This window comes from Synchiropus splendidus, chromosome 4 (assembly GCF_027744825.2).
Source record: "Synchiropus splendidus isolate RoL2022-P1 chromosome 4, RoL_Sspl_1.0, whole genome shotgun sequence".
Classification (NCBI taxonomy): Eukaryota; Metazoa; Chordata; class Actinopteri; order Syngnathiformes; family Callionymidae; genus Synchiropus; species Synchiropus splendidus.
The window spans coordinates 12,333,494-12,353,751 of NC_071337.1; the positions used below are offsets into that span (position 1 = coordinate 12,333,494).

Here is a 20,258-nt window from a genome sequence, read left to right on the forward strand (position 1 = left end):
TATCCTTGTTAACGTTAAAGAAAAGAAAAAAAAGAAAGTAATATAGATGAAATTACAGTAAAGAATAACTTTAAGTGCATCAATTTGCCCCACCGTTCAGAAAAATGACAGCAGCATAAACAAAGAAGCTAAATCTCACCATGACCATGGTGGAACCTGCTACTTATGATGTGCTTCTTCTGGTGAGGATTCATGAAACAGTGTCCTCATTGCCAGAGCTCTGAAGGTGGTGCTCTTGGTTTAAAAATGATGTTAAGTCTCCCAACCCCTTGAAATGCAACCGTGGAACAGTCCAGGAGACTGATCACAAGATACGACTTTGGTGTGCATCAACATTGTAAAAGACACTATATCAGGACTGTAAAACCCCTCAGCCTTAGACGTGTGCTCTCTCACCACTCAATTTAACTCTTCATTAAAACTGAAAGTAGAGCCTGTCCTCCTTTGTTGTTTGCCAGAGTATACTGTAGTAATGCCAGTTTTTTTTTTTTATCTGAAGTTGTGTCAAGTGATGTTCTTATGCATTGTGCTGACATTGTTATTCAACTTCAACTTGTGTGATTGTTGCCCCCCAAATTTCTGTGGGAATTTTGAATTATTTATTGTTATATTTGGTCTTGTTTCGATCTCTTACAAAGGAGCGAAAAAAGTGAACTATTAATCTATGCCATACTGTTACAACAGAATGATGTTTGACAAAAGTTATGAGTTAAATAATTCATTTAGCTTTGTAGCTTTTGACCTCCCAATCAGGCTTTTAATAGACAAGTTATCATCACAGTTGAAATGTGCATAGCTAGGTTCATAATCATTTTTTTTTCTGTGTATATATCCTGCTCATTAATTCTCATCTGTGAAACATTATTGTGTTTTAATAGGTGCTGCTCGTATCATGCTTCTTTTATTGCATGCATCACTTCCTACCCAGGCAAATATGAACCAGTTCCCTTTACCTTGTGATTTTGACATTTTCACTCTGATTCATGCACAGCCGATCACACTCGCCTTTAAAATATAGTTTTTGTTATCATCTTGACGGGACAGTTCTTTTATGTAATGAGGGAGCATTTGTAGACATGACCACACACACGTGGTATGCTACACACAGTCTCTCACAAGAGAATGCTCTGAGGAGCATAGCAGGGGAGCCCTGTCTGTATCTTAGTGTCTGCGGATGAAGTTAAAATCCAGACCATCATTCCAGAGGCCAGACTATTGAGTCTTTTAAACTCTTAGTTCAGAGATTATTGAAATAGCAGAAGTCTGTACGTACATTATTCTTCCTCTAGATTTCTGCGTTTCCACTGAAAGCTGAAGCTTGTGCCTGCTTCTAGATGAACCCAGGCGGAAAAGTAAAAATGACAAGTGATGAAAAAAAACTATGAATCATCATCATTGATAATATGCATATTATGACAGCTCATTTTTGGATTATTATATTATTGATGTCATAACTCTAAATTTTGTTCATTTCCGTTAATAGATTTGAGGCTTTAACTTGTTTAGTTGTAGACCATGTCAAAATTCCAACATGTTCTTTGTACTCTTCACCCTTACTATCTTCTAACAACTGGATTATCTCCAGTAAAGGAGGCCCTGGTGGCACCTCAATGATGTCTTTAAACAGTGTAGTGAATCGTGAAGCAACATTTCTTCACCTGTCTCCAGTACAAAGCAGCTAACCACCAAACCGAAGTAACTGCATTTTATCTTTTGCGACACAGAGGTTCATTGCAATAGATGTGGTTAGGTGTTGAAAACAGCTACCATTTCCTGTATACTCCAGGCGTCTATCTGTAGTAATAGTAAATATTACACCAAGAGGCAAAAAAGTCTTTTCTCAATTTTATTAAGTACACAGAGTCCTTTCACCCAAAACACACAATGATAATTATAATAATATTGACCCAACATCAAAAGTCAAAACAGAGTTTCCTCTGCCTCCAATGTTCAGTCATTGACTTCCTGCAGGAGTGAACTAACCCCCTGCAGAGTTCACGCACACGCACACACACACACACACACACACACACACACACACACACAGAGTCCATAGCTTCTCAGACCTTGGGTGCTGCTCCTATCCAGTGTACTTCCTCAGGGTCATAGAAAACAAGCTGAAAATTGTTGGTGGATGTGTGAGTGAAATGTTTTTTTGTCTGTCTGTTTCTTTCTTTAAAGCTTTAAGTTGAATTGAGAGCAAAACTGTGATTTCCTTTTGATTACCAAGCAATAGCCAACGAAATTTCAAGCTTGCCTGACGTGTAGCTTTGTCCTTCATGAAAATGTCAGTGCACTTAGTTAAGTAACTGCAAGGTGGGGGATTCAGTTGGTAACGTGGGCAAACGCTCAGCTCTCACAGCTGCTGATGTGCAAGACAATCGGACACATCTGCCAGAGATGTTTGTCCTGAAAATTGACCGCAGGGCTTGTTGATCATGAGCATGTATAAAAACTTGAAATCAATTGAAGAATAAAGTCGGGATAGCGGTGCCGCAAAGTGTACAGACAAGACAGTATGGCATCATCCTGACTGGCAAAGTGCAAAGTTCATTTCTACTTTCTTCATGGTCCTATAGTACGAGCTTTTATGTTTGGAAATGTTTCTAATGAATGATAAAAGTGAGTCATGAAGTTTGGGGTTTCTGCTACAATCACTGCACACCGCTATGGTGGAAAAAAAGCCGCCATGCTTTCGGTGTTGTGCTCTATTGCGTGTTGCCCTCCAGAAGTGAAGCAAAGCTGTTGCAGTTGTTTTCCCATTCATCTGATCAAGGAAGGATTGTCATATCGTCAATACGTCTTGGGTTCTCTGCAGTACTAAATTAGGATGACTTTGACTGTGAACAAAATATGAAATACATAACACAATTGTGGTTATGATCATGATATTGCGAAGCACTTGTTGATTGTGGGCAGAAGTTTTTCTAACTACTAACTGTCAAACCGCGATCATGAAGAAACGCCTTCCAGATTTATGGGTCACCTGCTGTGACATGCAGCTGAGGAGGAGTTTATAATGTATTGTGTATGATGCTTGTTAAAATGGTGAGACGCCATTCGTCTAGCCTACACATGGTGCGTCATCTTGAAGTTACTTATGCATGGTTCATTGTCATCAGTGCGGTACAGTCCACAAAGATGAATGTGATTCACATACAGCAAAGTTGGTGAATGGTTTGCAGTTTCCTGGACCGAGCAGAAAATAATGATTCATTGGCTCAAGTTGTCCTCAACGACATGGTGCATAGATTCAAGCTCAACAATGAATGACAACGGTGATGCTGCCCACGAAGATTTCATGTCTTCAATACAATTCGAGTTTTTTTGTTTTTGTGATTTTTGGATATAACATTAAATTTTAAATGTTTCTTCATCCCCGGCAACACTCAGTGGTGGAGAGGCAAAGAGGATTTTGGAGTTGATCGAAAAGTAAAAGGCCAGAAGTGGAGAGAGTGGGAGATGGAAATGGGTGGGTGGGTGTAACAGATTAATAAAGAGAGCAACAGATGAAAGACTGACGGATAAATGGCAAGGTTCCTGTCTGGTGGTGAAAGACCTTTGTAAGGAATGGAAAAAGTGGAGAGAAAGAATGAAGAAAAAAGGAGGCGTTGAAATAAGAAGTTAGATTATGTTTGACATTTAAGATTTTACATGCTGTTGCCTCATTACAAACAACTCTCGTCCCGTGAATGTGTGTTTGTGCCTGTGTGCGCTTGTGCACGAATGTGTCATTAAGACCCCTGGCATTGATTAGAGACCTGTTGGGCAACTGAAAGCTTCTAGTCTTAAAATGGCAGGTGGACAGCTCCGTCGCTGCCCGTCGGTTTCTCCATCTACCTGTCCTTTATTCAATTTGTTGCTTACCGCTGAAAAAAATCAATTCCTACTTGCAGCTATTTTGCCCTTCAACTCGAAAAAGGCTGTTTTGCTCTTGTTTCTTTCTGACATATCAGTTCAGCAAAACCACTATGGTTGCTGTTGGAATAATTACTCCGTATTTATATCAGCTTGTAAGGCTCCACTTCTGCTCTCTCCCCATGACAGGGGTTGAAATAAAATAAATACAAATAATAATAAAGGCAGAGCCTTGTGTGCCCATTTTGGTTTCTTGTTTTGTCTTACAAATTATTCTGTTGTAATGTGAGAAAAGGTGCACACAGTGAACAATGTGACATAAACAAGAACATGGTGTTGAACTATCATCATTATCATATAAGACGTCTTATGATATGATTAGATCTAAGACCTAAAATTGGAAATCAGGTGCTTTCTGAAATAAAGGGAAAAGTTTGTTAAGATAAAAGTAGTAGAAGTAGAAGCATGCACTCACATTCCTGTAACTTCTTGAATACTGCAATAGTTTGGCATGAATTGGACGGTCACCTCCTTCTTCTGGGAAGCATTATTAGTTTGGAGAGCTTTTCTGTTCTATACTGCCTGCCAGTCTCTTTTGCTTTTTCTAAACTTTCTTTTCCCTTCCTCCATCATCTGTCTATTTGTTTCCTCCTTCTATTCTGTCCCACCATCCTGCACCTCTCTCCTCAATATTGAATGTTCTTTGTGCCGACTCTAGTTAATGCTGCCTTTACCGTGATATATGATATACCGTGACTTATTATTGGCAGATTTTTTACTTAAATAACATCAATGAAATAATCAATTGTTGATGGACTGGAAGAGCTTCCCAAGTCAAACGGTGGAGTGCCTATTTTTCAGGTCTGCAAGATAAAGCTGTGTCTGATTTCATCGACATTAACCCGCTGATCTTTCAGCACCAACAAATCTTTGCATGTTGTTGCTTCTGGAGAAAGTGTGATGGTGCTGCTGCTTGTGATCTGAATCTGTGTTCGTTGAAATGAGGAGCAGGGATTGTCTGTCACCCGACCTGTCCCATTGAGGCCTTTGGTGTTTGCCGTTTTGTTGCCAGTTAATGTGTAATGTTGTCGAGTTCTGTATCTCATTGCAGTTGATAGTAAGGCTGCGTATACTGCCTGAAGCCAGTTGTGACTGTCCAAAGATGAACTCTTGGTTGACAGCAATATTGGATCATTTTGCAATAAGAAGTCAAATACCATTGTATATACAATTGGTTAAAAATTGATGCGAACCCAGCTTTGTCATCCTGGACTGAGCTTAATATGTGACTTTTTACTAAAATGGCATGCATTGGGCTAGGGACACACGGATTCCAGAAATGTTGTAATTGTATCATAAGGGCTCTGCAATGACTCAAAACCAAATGGACCTGACACTTGGTTGGTGTATGTCTTTCATGTCTAATGTGTAATAGTTGGAGTGGCATTTTCAGGTAACTAATCAGCAACCAAATAACAAACACTGTCAAAATGAAAGCATAATCAAAATATAATGCTGAACTCCGGGACTTACACAAACGTTGTGGGAAGACAGGTGCAGAACCACCCAGCTCACAATGGTAGTGGTGAGCCAACTATGTATTCTAATCTGACAGTGGCGCCCAACAAACTGGTGGGCATTGTTTCATTTTACAACATGTCATGAGAGCGTATCTGCAGCCACGAGACACTTCTGAAGTTCTTTCTTGAGTCACTGATGTTTCCGTGAGCTTGCTCTCAGCAAATAATAAGGGCTTATCTCTCACGCAAAGATCAACCCACTTTCGGGGGCCACAAACATCCTATCTAGCTTCCACAGCCATTAGTCATGCAGTAAAAGCACATGCAGACACAGTGTCTTCCCCGTCATGTTGCATTGATCTAGCCATGATCATATTGTTGGCGTCTATCGGGCGCTTTCTCTGCGTTTATGACCAGATCCATGCACATACAGGCGTAGCACTTGGGTCAATGAGTTGACTGTGTTTATGACTGAATATGAACCGAACGACCACAAATAAACACACACACACACACATACACACACATCCCACTGTCACGATTTGTTGTTAACAGAGCAACCACAATTGTTCTCATTTCAAACAAAAGAAAGATTATGGTTTAAGTTAAAACACATGGCGGGGAAGCTGATGGCTTTTGAACAGTGATCGTAAAGAAGGGATAGTGGAAGATGATAGAGAGGGGAAGAAAACAGCTTTTTGTTGTTACTATTTTGTTTTTGTTTTTTCAAATATTGTTGTCTGGAAATGGCAATAGTTGATAGCAGAGCATTCTTTATTGACAGTGGGTTTATTACTTTCATAATAAAGCTGTTGACTGAAATCTATTATGAAAATTCAAGTGGTTGTAAGATGAGAGATGGAAAACTATACAAGATTAAACTAAGTTGGAAAGATGGAAAGGACATATCTTCAACTTGTGAGACAATGAGGGGAAAAAAAGAAGGTTGGAAAATGAAGGAGGGGTGAGGTTGAATGGGATGAATTACACTCTGCCACTTCCACCATTCATCTTTCTGTTCTCACGGCTGTGGTGCCTCACTATCCCCTGCCCTTCTGCCCAGCACTTTCAGACCCTTCATGTGAGTCCACCCTCCACACTCTGCTGTCCTCACACTCACCCTGTGATTTGGTTAGAGTTTGATGTGGTTTTTGATTTCACATGGCTTCCACAGTTGTCAGATGATGAGTCCAAACTGGTTTTGACAGTGCCCATTTCCCTCTGGTGTCCTCAGAAGAGGGCAGTCAATAAAACAATGGTTTCTGCAGCTCTAGAAATATAGAAGACATATATTATATTGATTGATTGATTGCTATTGTGTGTCACTTGATTCTTTGTTTAAAACCTAATTGCTTGTAATTATACCTAATTTGAGAAGGCAAAAATAAATTACAAATATACATAAAATATTTTTTACAACCCTGGCAAGGAACCTTCCAATCAATGCTATGTTGCTTGTTCAGTTTTTCTGTTAGAAATATGTAATATTTAATATTGCATCTTCCTATTGCATTAAATTAGTGTAAAATGTACTAGTTTTTTTTTTAATAGTTATCTTTTCTTATTTAGATCTTTTCTTTTCTTTTCCAGAAATGGTGAGGAAGAAGAATCCCCCTATCCGAAGTGTGGGAGGAGAGGAGGAGGAAGAAGAGGAGGAAGAGGGGAAAAATACAATAGGTGAAGAGGAAGAAGAGGGTGAAGAGGAAGGAAGAGTTGGAGCAGAAGCTGACCGAATAAGCCGACCTTCAGAGCCGGAATCCTCTGACCAGATCATAGATGAGGAACAAGGAGATGAAGAAGAAGAAGAAGAGGAGGAGGGAGAAAGTGAGTGCATTTCTTCATCTGTCTCTCCCTCATCTGTCGGCCCAAGTGATGATCGCAATGAGGAGAGGAGTGGGAGAAGAAGAGTGAGAGGGAGGGCTAAGCACGGAGGATCTACTCTTCCTCATAGACAACAGAACGTTTTGGATCCCAACGAAAGAGAAAAGTGGGACATGGAGAACGAGCAGAATGATAGAAGGGAGGCGGATCATCTCAACCCTATTCTCCTGACATCCCGCCTCCTGCCCAGACAGGAAGGAGGGGTGGAGTCAACTGGCACCCCGCCACTTTCTTCCAGCCCCTCTCCTAAACTTCAGGACTTCAAGTGCAACGTGTGTGGTTATGGTTACTATGGCAACGACCCAGCTGACCTGTTGAAACACTTTAGGAAGTATCACCTAGGCCTGCACAACCGCACACGGCAGGACGCTGCCCTCGACACACACATCCTGGCTCTCCACAACATGGCGCCCTCACAAACGCTTCTAGGTAATTTAAAGTGTTAGCTGAGTGCCTTCGGGTTGTCACCTTTTTTCCCTTCATCACGCACCAAAACTTGTATGCCAAAATCCATCTACAGTATAGTGCACTGGTCATTTTAATAGACTGGAATCCATGGTCCTCCCTGCCCCATCATAGTTTAGTTCCACATGTTTGCAGTACTAAGTGCAGCACATATTCAAAATACTCCAATGAAAGAGAGCAGGGAACTCCTAGAGATTCAGGGGCTATCGGCACAAATGGATACGCAAGGAGAGTTTTAAGCTTATTGCTGTAGGAGATGGTTGGTTTCCTCTCAGGTACCGTGATAAATGTTTTGGTACAGTCCAGTTTTTACCCTTCTGCTGCATAATGCTAGACAAAGAAGTTAAAGGTCAACTATGTACTCTCTCATCTTTTCTTTCCTAGCCTCAGCACGGCATAATGCAATTTTATTTTGATATTTTATTTTGATTTTATAAATCATGATAATCGAGGTTCAATGTCTATTACTGTGTTAATGACAAATGATTTCTCAAGTTTGAGTCTCCATTCAAAGATACATTCAGAGTTAAAGTCTTATCTTTTGAGTCATTCCAATCCGTTTTGGAGCATCACTGTTATTAATATTTCATGGCTCTTTGAAGCATTTTAATGGTTGGTGCTAGGGTTCAATGATTTCAACATGCTGACTGACATACCCTTCATTTTGCTTCCAGACATCCAGACCGGTCAAGGGCCACGGAACAAAGCCAAAGAATCTGTAAAGATGAGGCCTGACGTCAACATTCAGCCACACAGAACAGTTATGATGAATGGCACATATGATGTCCAAGTAAGTGTACCGTGTGGAACACAGTCAGCAGTTTTCTTGCGGAATGACAAGAATTTTCCCTGAAAAAAGGATGTTTATAAAGTTATCTATTCATAATGTCATCATGATGCATTTCCATGCTCATTATCTGAGTTATAGCTTTGCCAAACACTTCAGAAATCTACTTCAATATTAATATCCAAGTTGATTTTCCAACAAACCTTGACTAATCCAAATATCAATTCAACCACAAAGAAAAATTACTGAGGTTCTGCAGCTGCTGGAGATCATGATTTTATCATTATGGAATCACAGACCTTCTGAGTAGCTTTGCATGATTATAGCCCAATTGATAATCACGGTTATATTATTTAATTTTTTAAGTATTATAATCGCCATTTTTCGTTCTACTGGGCAAAGGATTATTGTTATTTTTACAGTTTTAATAAAAAAAGAATAAAAAATGTGTGAAATGCAACATGAATCTTTAAATATGAATTAAAAACAATTAAAATTAAAAACGTAAATAAATAAATTAAAAGTGGATTATGAATAAAACAAAAAAACACTACTAATATTTAGTAATGATTACCAACTAATTACTACAGAGTAAGTACTCCAGTGTTTTTCAACCTTTCTAATCCACACCACACTTCACTGAAAAATCACCAGTTACACTTGGTCCTGGAGGAAATCCATTTAAAAAAAAAAAAAAAAAAAAGGGGGGTGGGGTATTTTTTATTTTATAAAGCTGTTTTGATTTCATCACAATCTCTTTTGCATGATCTTATTCTAGTTTGAGGAATTTCCAGACAAATCTTTAACATTCTTTGCCTAAACCTCATAACAACAGTGGTTCTTTGTTCTCTTCATATTTTGGAACATGTTTATTTGGTACTGCATTTTACTTTTTAGCCACCTTTTAAACCTTGAAGCAAACATTGATGGTCTATGGGTGTCAATGAAGTTTTGAAGAGAGCTCTCAGAAGTAAGCTCTGTGGTGCTGACACTCATTGGAGTTACAGGTACAACAAGGAACACTCCGTCGTTCTGTCGTGTAGGTGTGTGGTCAAGTTCGGCACGTCAGGTTAAAAACCAACTCGAATTTGTGCGTTTGACCGGCTGCTTCGCTGTGGCTCTGTATGAGGAGGTTGCAATTGATGGATGACATCCGTGTGCCACAGCACATTAGTGTGCCTCCGAATGTTGTTGCGAAAATGTGAGAATTACTTCACAATCTGGAGCCCTATAATAAATGCGTACATGGAGGAAGCCAGAAATGTGATCGTGATTAAAAGTCATGTCTTTTTTTTCTGCAATTAGACATGGGGTTCATTTCTTCTTTTGGTCATTGATGTATTTGGCTCCTTTATTTGAGAACAATCACCAAGCTGTCAGCGTGCAGATCTCCTCAACTGGTTTGAAAGTAGCTATGATTAATTTCACCGTTGGTCCCAAACTATCCCCTGTGCTTTAGCTAATTCTTAAAATGCTATCCTTGGAAACAATGAACGAGATGTGTGACAAAACAAATATGTATTATAAAGCCGTGCTGAATCCGAATGTGCTGCAAGAGGCCCATTACCCCCCAAAATTACCTCATAATACTAACAAGTGAATCATGAATTTACTGTTTTGGTTGTGCTTATATTTTGTACGGCGCATCTCGACAAATTGTGTGTATGTGTGTGTGTGTGTGTGTGTGTTTGTGCTGTCAAGGAGTTTCATTTACTTTAAACCAGTGGTCTATATTGGCTGCAAGTCACGTAATGGACACACTCACTCACACACCGATTTAGAAATAGAAAATCCAGTGGGCTCAAGTCGTCATTATGAAGAATAAGTGAAAGTAGTAAAAAAATAAAAAAATGGATGAAAGGGGTCTCTATTCCTTCACTTGCTTTTTCTCTCTCTCCTGCCCACGTTCGGAAAATTCCATGTTGTCATGTTGCCGAGACGAGATGCCCCGTCAACCAACATGGTTTATAAGGGGGGAAAAAAGTGAGTGAGAAAAAAAGAAGGAAAATTTGAGATAAAGATAGAGATGCAGGCGCATAGTGAAGGAGGCAGACAGAAGGACGGGACTTGAAACCAATAGTTATAATGGTTGATGTAATGAAACAGCTGTCAAACACATTTAGCTGTGCTTTTTCTCTTTGAGCCGTCCAGTTGTCTCCTCATCTTGCCTGGTCTTTCTTTCACTTCATGTATGGTAACACCCTCCTCTCTCACTCAATCCTCATTTTCCTTTCTTTTCTGCCTTCTTTAAAAGCGCTTTGTCGACTTTATGCTTTGCGTTCTCCTTTTTACCCTTTACTTTGTTTCCCTCTCCCATTCCCTGTCTCTTATTTTTGTACGTTCTGTGTCATATAAAGACATTATGACGTTTGACTTATCTTTAATTGCCTGGGCCGCGTCCATGAGACATGATAATTGGACGATTGCTGTGTTGTGATCACACACACAGTAATAGCTCTCATTAAGCCTTTGGGAATTATTTTTCTCTGCAAAAGTGATGTGTCCCATTTCACGCTCGAATAATCATACTTCTGTTTTAAATATAGCGCTTCTTGAGCTCTTTGTAGTCGACTGAGGCGGTGTCATCGTTGCACGCCGATTCTTTGCCCTTTTTGAAATTGATATATGAATGTAAATGGAGTCATGGATGTGGATTTTAATTCATTTTCCTTCCCACTTACTGAGACTGCAAGCCATTGAATGATCATTTTGAAGATACAGACAAGTGAAATGCAATTTTACAATGACAAATATTTAAGGACGACAAAAGTAACTAGACAAGTACTGTGTTAGAGCTAATCTCACAATCCTTTATTAGGCAAACAAATCAATAAAAAGGCCAAAATTATTCAACAGTTTTATTGTGCTCACTATGGCTGAATGACTTCAGGAAAAAAAAATGTGATTCACACTTTTCTTCAAATGAATCATCCAATAATATCAACGTACCGTAACAATGACATAAAGATTATATATTTTTCCCTGTGTAGGGGGTGTCCCCGAAGTGGGTAGGTTCGAGGAACAAGGATGACAGAATGCATCATATATCTTTCACAGTCTTGCTTAAAATGCAGATTCCTGCTTGACTGACAGTGAGAGAGCGCTGCCCTGACATTGCGGGTCTCACTTCACTATGTGGAAATCCCAGTGCAGACGGGTCCTATGCTGCTAAAGCATGATTTACATTAAACGCAAGAATGTAGATTTGAGTTCAGAATCACTTTTTCATTTAATGTTATTTATTTATTAGGATCCACATTTGATACAGAACTGTAACTTACATCAAACAGGAAAAAAATCCTAGCTACCTGGCTAAACTCACTTGCTTGGGAATCACCTGCTTCTGATGTGGGTCTGTACCGTCAAACTCCTCAACATTTTTTTGTGGATTTAATCCTGTAAATGCATCTCCGTTTTTTTCCACTAAAAACTAATTAGCTGGACTAAGTTATACATAATGCTAGCTTGACCAGGCAACAGGTGAAGCTGCTAGACCTAGCGTACTCGCCAACAGCCCGTGTAGAGCTCGGATAGACGGAATGCCCAGAAATGCATCGTGGGGCAAGGTTGCCATTTTCAGTCTTTGTTTACGTCAGCAATAGATTCTGTGCTATGGGAGAGAGAGTGAGAGAGACAGAAAACGCTCTGAAAAATGGACTGCACAGAAGGCACAATGAACAACACATACGATAAATCGTTTTGCCCTAGTGCTCACTCACAGCTAAAATAGCACCCTGACTGGGAATCGGATTTGAGGTGTCTACACTATTACTGTCTTGCTTGGAAAACCAAAAACTGTTTTGAACTTCTCCACTGTCACCAGGAAGTTGTTCTGTTGCACCAGCAGGTTCCAATTTGTTTGCCAGTGTGTTAATTTTTTTAGTTATTTTGCTCATAACTCATGTAATCTATTTATGGGAGGTAATAATAATACATGTGAATTTATTACTACTGCCCATCTAGTTCAGAGAAAGTAATGCCTTTTTTGTCTCTTCCCAGGTCACATTGGGTGGAACACTAATTGGGATTGGCCGAAAGACATCGGACTGCCAGGGCAACACTAAATACTTCCGCTGCAAATTCTGCAACTTCACCTACATGGGAAGCAACTCCTTAGAACTTGAGCAACACTTCCTGGCGTCGCACCCCAATAAAGTGAAAAGCGCTCCCCTGATCACCAACAGCAACCTGACAACGCATGAAGTTCTTTTGAAAGAAAGGAATCTAATTGTAGAGGGGTCTGAGAAAACAGCAGTAAGAGCTGAGGACAATTCACTGGTTGGATACTCTATCCCAGTCAGAGAGAGTTCAGATTCTTCAAAGTGGACAACCGAAGGAGCTCCTGGGCCCGTTCAGGTCTATTACTGGTGTAAATTCTGTAGCTGGAGTTGTGAGTCTTCTGGAGGCTCAGCGACGCTCTTAGAGCACTACGAGCAAAAGCATAACATGAACAGGGGGGCGGCATTGAGCCCCAACAACTATAAGCATGGAGGCCTGGAGAAAGGTGGGAGAAGAGATGTGGAAAAAGAACAACTAACATCCAAACGTTGCAAAGATCCAACAAACTCTAGCCAAGGTACTGAAGGTATGGTTACATCTGTTTCCCTGTATCAATGACCTGATTGTTAAATTGATCTTTCAAGATGACAAAAAGTATGCTGTTCCGCAAGCCATTCTTTACCACATGTACTGTATTTATCGAGTCAAATTGTTTGATACTACATACTGGACAATGAAGCTCTTCATCCCTACATCGCTCCATTGTGACACTGCACTATTCACATTCGAATGTGCTGGTTTCCGATGATTCAAATAGCGTTTACCTCTTCCCTCTCTGTAGTTGTGTTATGAGGAAAAACTACAGTTAAGATTTTTTTACTTCAGTTTTAAACTGCCCCGTGCTGTATTGCAGTCCATCAAGCCATTGCTTTCATCGCCACTCTCGTACACATGACTTGACTAACCCTCTTTTGCATTTGTAGCTTTGTTCTGAACATGCAGTGAGAACGTAGTCCTGGCAATTCATTAAAGAAACACAATTTACTTCAATTTCTTCTTCATTTGTCATTGAGTTGAATAAAACATGGTTAGGATCTGATTTTGCTATGTTCATGTGAAAGTTCTTCCTCCTTTCATGATAACTAGTAGGATGTGATTTTATTTTTTTAACATTTTTTGGTGATATTTTTCTGGTTAAAGTCATCACACTATCTAAATATACGCTCTGACATAAACATTTTTGGCTCTGCTTTTCACCCGTTTTCCAGACGCAACCAGTAATGATCCAGATGCAGTTGTGACGAGCTACAATTGCCAGTTGTGTGATTTCCGGTACTCCATGGCGCACAGCTCTGATGTGATCGTGGTGGCGCCGTTGCTGTTGCACTACCAGCACAACCATTCAATCCACCGTTGCTGCATTCAGCACTGCATGTTCTGTCCACAGGGACTCTGTCAGCCGCAGAAACACCTGGGCGAGGTGAGTTGGAGAATATAAATATTTCAAGGTCTGGTGGCTCCTGTTGATATGATTTTTATGTTCATTTTTTTTCTCCATGTAAACACTGGGCATAGTTAGTGTTACACATAAGGCTGTCAATATAAAAACTAGTTGGACATTAAAAGAATGAACCAGATTTAGTGTGATTCCTACTCTAATACGGTAGAAATGTTCCCATGTCGCTGTGCTATTTATGTGGATTTACAGGGGCAGCAAAGCTTTAGTTGAAATGAAATTTAAACAAATTTATCACATGAAGTTGTGGTACAGCTTATTGAACTGTTGTTTTGTTATTAATTTTAATCTCTACACTGTTTGAAATGAAGCATGCAGTACAGTATTTTACCGTGTGTGGATCACCCTGCTTTGGCAGTCTGAACCGTAGGTTCGCTTTTTGTTTCTTCTAACAAAAACGAAGCGAGCACCAGTGTAAGAAATAGATTTGTGAACCCTTCACTCAAAACTAGGGGTGAGGCTGATTAGTAAGCACAAGCAAATTCATTGAAATATGTGAACAAGTGTGAAGTGAGTTGTTCCCATTTCAAGGACAGTTATAATTCTCTTGCTGTCACAAATTCACCCACATGGTGCCAGCTGCTAGACAAAGCTGCCACAGCTGTGGATTACATCACAATGAAAGTTGACAGGCGAAAGTAAGGTGATATAATGCACGTGTTCTTCTCCCTTAGGTGTCCCACCCTTTTGCCTGCAGAAAGCCTACCTGCCCCAAATGTTGCAACAAGTTCCCTCAGTCCATCAAACAGCACGAACCTGCTCCTGCCATTTCACCAAGCAAGACGCCTCCGAATTCCCGAGATGGCTCCTCTGTTACGCCGACGGTCAATCCATCCGACCCTGCAAACCCAATGGTCTCACAAGGTAAAAAAAAGATTTATTTTTATATATATATATATATATATATATATATATATATATATATATATATATATATATATATATATATATATATATATATATATACGTATATAGTCAAATAATTTCAATACGCAAGTTGTATATTAAGTTGTATAGTTATTTTTTTGCAATTAGTTTTTACGTCAGTAGATATTTATTTGATTGTGCTCTTTGCTTCAAATAAAACATTGTACTGATTACTTACGCCTACTTTTGTGGCTCAATATTTTGATTTAAATGGAGAGGTTGGTTCATGAATTATCAGTTAATAATTCATTATTTTTCATTTGCTTTTAGGGGTCACTCACCTGTGTGACCAGTGTGCATTTGCCACCACCGACATTGATGTATTGCTCCAACACTATGAAAGTTGCCACACCTCGATTAACCTAAAGGGGGTGACACCTCATGTGAAGGCTGAGGAGGAGTCCGTGGGTGAAAAAGAGGGCGGAAAAAGAGCGGGAGGAGAGAGAGAGTTCTCTTGTACTAAGTGTCACTTCAGCACAGAAGTAGAAGAGGAGCTTTTCAGACACTACAGGTGAGAGATGCTTACACATCGATACAGAAGTACAACAAAGGTTTAACCTCCTTCTATCATTTCGAGGCCTAAATGCTGTGGAACTATCATTTTCCCCAATGCACTTTTCTTTATCAGTCACCTTTGAAGTGTCTGAAAACAAGGAAGAGTAAATGGCAATGGTTTTACTGAGTCAGGCTTTTGAGACTGAAAATGAGAGACTCTCTCTCCTGGGGCTTTAATGACTGATACTTTTGTCAAGTTGTTTATCGACTCACTTTTTGAATGCAGGTATTTGGCTCTCAGCAGTCATCAATTGCTGTTTGAACTCCATTATAGCATCGTCCTCTCGCCTCTTTAGTAAGTCTGGGATGCCGTAAACGTTATAGCGCCTAGTATTTTGTCTACAGATTAATTATAATAATAAAATGTAGCCAATAAAATGGTGGTTAATGAAGAGCTCCATCACTTGTACAGTCGGTCTGGGATTCTTCCCTCCTTGTGTGTGTCATGAACCTGTGACCTAAATCTACATCATCAAATACAGTTGTCTTAATTTAAGTCATGACTTATGTTTTTTAGAGCATCAAGTTTCCCAAACCCTAAAGTTGAGCACACAAGTATGACTGGATAGAAACAAATACACACTTCAATCACACATTGTGTGTATCACCAACTGAGCTCAAGTTATAATTGACAAGAATAAATACTTGCTTCGCTCCTTATGTAAATGCAGGAGATATGTGGTATAAAGTGCATCTTAAGATATGTTGCGACCTTGGCTGGTCACACTATGTTCCCAGAAAGAGGAAACGATTGGTTTAAGAAGCAGTCCTGAAAGAAATGGTTCCTATCTTTGCACGCAGACTTTCAATGCTTTTTTGTGATTGACATCAGGAAAATGCTCACTTCAAAGTCTGATCAGACTCATGTATTAAAATACTAAATTAAAAGAATGCTGACATGAATTTGTTTTAAATGTCAAGGACTGAATTTCAGTAAATTAGTTTCGTATCAGAACAATATTATTAATATTATATATTAATGTCATGTGAGACACAGTGAGGAAACCTAAGTCAGTGTTGTGGACAACAAAGTAAAATAGGGGTTAGCTGGAGGATAAGTGCAGATAAGATGGTGGTTTGAGGGTTAAGAAGCTGAGAGTGTGTTTGGGGAAATTAATAGTCTGATCTTGTCCTTAAGAGAATCTAAACCCCAAATCTCGGAGCTCAATTCAAATAAAACTGAACCAAAGCCAGAGAGTTTCCCACCATTACTTTAATTTAAATGGATTTTGAAGGACGAAGTTTAAAGAACAAAAATGTCAATTGAATTATAATGCTGAATTGAAAGTGTAATGTCAGTGGAAAAATAAGTGGAGGACTTATTTAACGTAGTCTCTGCAGTTTTATGTTGTGGCATATAATATATCGACCTCACAAGCAACCCCGACCACCTTCCTTTTTTACTGACAAACCTGCCGATTTGTATTTTAGATTTGACGTTTGCCTCCGAAAAAGACAAACGGCTGACACTGTAAATGACCGATGAAATGAACACAAGATACTCACATTCTGATTCTGATTCAATGAGGGTTTGTACAGATATTTTATAGGTTGCCTTTCAGATCACCTCATACACAGTGGAAAGGTATACATCTTGAGAAACCTGTGCAGAACCTGCAATAACCTGTGCTGTTGAACCTTGTGCTTTGGAGGTATATTTGAGCACAACTTGTGTATTGGAATTTCTGTTTTTCCCTCTCATGAACTTTTGTGAGAAACTCACTCAGGGACATATGTTTGTATGTACACGACAGTGTAACCTGAATTTTGTCTCTTTCAACAGGCGCGTTCACGCATGTTGCAGATGTCGACATTGTGACTTTACAGCTCCAGATTCTTCTGCCCTACTGGACCATTTCAACTCCGCCCACTGTCATGACTCCTCCCCCTCGTTGAGCTCGCTCTCAACAATCTCGTTACCAACCTCACTGACAACTGCGTTGACTCCTTCCTTAACCTTCTCGGCAAACGGCTGCTCCGCTCCCTCTACGCTCGCTATTAAAGAAGAGAGCAAAGGGGACCTCCGCTTCCTTTACTCACTTGCACCACCTGAGGGGCGGCTGGCCGAGGGAGGGAGAGAAGAGACGACAGGTTTGGTCAAGTGTGAGGGCGGTGAGGAGAAAGACAGAGAGCGGGAAAAAGGTTGGATTCTGGGAGACACCAGAGGAATTGGAGAAAGAGGAGGCGAACAAGCCCATGGCCTCTTGTGGGTGCCGAAGGAGCGGATGGGTCCAGACAGAGTCATCGGAAGTGGTAGCCCTGCCATTTACCCTTCATCACTGTCCCTGCCTTTTGTTTCAGCCAGTCAAGAGGCCTCGCAGCAAAAAAGAGGCGTGGCTTCACCAAGCATGGTTTACCTGGGAGACACAAAGTCCTTTTTGGGAGATACCAAGTCTTTTTTGGGGGATGCCAAGCTCTACGGAGGAGGAGGGAGAACTGGAGGAACCAACATGGTTGCCGTGGAAAAACAAGTGGCCTCTCAGCAGCACACGGCAGGAGGTGGGAGTGGAAGTGGAGGCTCACAAGATGGGAAAGGAGGAGCTTCTAAAGAAGAATCGCAATCTCTGCTCCGGGTAAGAAAGAAGATGTCTGTCTCTCTATGTTTCCATCTCTTTTATTTGCTTTTCTGGATAATCCTGTCTTTGTCACAGCTATTGGATTTGAGCTCAGATATCAAATGATACAGGCGATGCAGCGAGCTCTACCCTTCTGCTTCCCACCTGCTGTGAGCTTTTATTGTGAAAGTATCGCTAATAATGTGCCTTCATCTTCTGGTCCTTTGTGTCTGATGTGAGGATTAGAGCGCTGGCAGCAAACAGCTGGAATCAAATCCATATTTCTCTAGTGTTCGATGAAGAGACCAATTTCAAGTATGCTTTGTGGCTGGAGGGCCCACAAAAATTGTTCAAAAAGCAATGTTCAGCAGCATGTGTTCTGGTTCAAAGTAAGAAAAAAAATGCAGACTCCTAATCTGTGCATTTTCCTTACCAAATGTTTTTTTTAATTAGTTTAGTTAATGTGTTTTTTTTTTAATTACCAAAAGTATGCTGCAATGTTGATGAGCGAAAGGAGGAGGAGATATTTATCATACAAAAATCCAGTCTTATATGGCTGGAATTAGGGTGGAGGGATATGGCAAAGGTATCAGATCATGTTATTTATTTGTATATCATGATCTTGCATGTGTTTTTGAGAGTAATCTGCAAGTTCCTAGTCAGTGCAGCCATTTTTTCAAGTTTAACAGTCCTAAAAAATAAAAAATAAATATCATGAAGGCCAAAGAAGAATTTTTTGCAAATACTTGCAAAGAAGATAAACATGCTTACTGTATGAGCACTTAAAAGTTCACTTTCAAACATGAAACTTACAATGATATCAGTTTGCTTTCACCAACACAGTCACTTAAACAGGATATAAGTGCACCAAAATACTAAATAGCTAATCTCTGGTTTGTTTGGTATTATAATATGCCAAAACTGTGAATAGTGCACAAATGAGGTTGATGAGCAAGAAATGTTTTGTTATGCAGACGTGCAGAAGACTTTATTCAAATTTTGACAAGATAGAAGACTTCCTAACATCAATGATGTTTTGGGGACTGTCACCAGCCATAGCTTTAACAATTACCAACTCAGATTGCATCATAACAGTAATTCTATTTTAATGGGTGCTTACATTTTGGAGCGCCTTTATTTGGTACTGTATTTATTTCTGAGCCCCTTGTCTTTTAAACAATGAGGGGGACCTTGATGTTGTATGGCTGTCAATCAAAGTTTGAAGTGAAACATCACATTAGCCATTTCTGTGTGGTGATGACCGTATTTGGCGTCGCTGGTCATAAAAGGAATGCTCCACGATTTTGCCGTCAAGATGTGTGATCAAGTTAGATGCGCCTCAGGTTTAATACAACTGGAAGATTCGCTTTTGATCAGCTTGTTCGCTCCGACTGTGAGGCTGTGTAGGGTGATGTGTGCACATGACCAGAGCACGCTGCAGTTTCCACAGTGAGTTTGTTCATCTATATTGATGTGTCATTCACAGAATGTGACAGCGAAAATGCAGTAATCTCCTTACTGTGGCCGATTTTAATAGTTTATATCGCTCACCCTTTGTTGGAAATGCATTGTATTTTGCTTAGTTAGAAGTTCAAGAGCAAAAACAAAGCAAAGATAAGAGATACATTAAAAGTCTTAGATAGACAACAAGTTGTTTTCCAATGTTGAGTTCGGTTCAAGCAAATGACCTCACCGATAAACTTGGCCGTTACTATGGCCCCATGGGCGAACTTGACAGTTCCCATGATCACCTCCTGCCACTCATTTCTTTCTGGAGCCACAATGATTCTCAGTCCTCGATGATGTCATGGACTGGCAAGAGCCGTCTGTGGTCGGTCGTGGCCGTCAGGCTCTTTATGGCATGTGATGGGAATCGTTTGCGGCGTCAGCGTGCGGTAATACATGTGTATGAGTTGAGTGTACGGTGGGACATTCATATTTATGAGTCTCCCTGTCTATATGTGTGTGTCTGTGTGCTTGTGAGGTGTTGGCACTAACTTGGCAGAAAGGCTTGGGTGTGGCAGCCAAGGGTTTACTCATTATCTTGGGTGGGGCTGACTCTGAAGGAGTGAGACAGCGGGGAACAGAACGTGTGAGTGAGAAGTGGAAGAACATTTAGATAAAGAACAGATAAGCTTCTTTATTCACATTCAGATTTTAGACCATCTCCAACCTCCTCAGCCCAATAATACCAG

The 20,258-nt window shown here is 40.1% G+C and overlaps 1 protein-coding gene across 5 annotated transcripts in view; it reads left to right on the forward strand.

Moving 5' to 3' along the window:
* The window catches only part of trps1 (trichorhinophalangeal syndrome I), a 101,074-nt gene that overhangs the window by 37,176 nt on the left and 43,640 nt on the right, over positions 1–20,258 (forward strand). For 3 of the 5 annotated variants that reach the window (XM_053862135.1, XM_053862134.1, XM_053862137.1), the window contains exons 3-9: positions 6,969–7,688; positions 8,399–8,514; positions 12,511–13,096; positions 13,779–13,990; positions 14,701–14,890; positions 15,224–15,464; positions 17,292–18,081. In XM_053862135.1, coding sequence (XP_053718110.1) covers positions 6,969–7,688; positions 8,399–8,514; positions 12,511–13,096; positions 13,779–13,990; positions 14,701–14,890; positions 15,224–15,464; positions 17,292–18,081 — 2,855 coding nt within the window. The remainder of the gene's footprint in view (positions 1–6,968; positions 7,689–8,398; positions 8,515–12,510; positions 13,097–13,778; positions 13,991–14,700; positions 14,891–15,223; positions 15,465–17,291; positions 18,082–20,258) is intronic. The other 2 variants (XM_053862138.1, XM_053862139.1) reach the window with 2 other exon arrangements.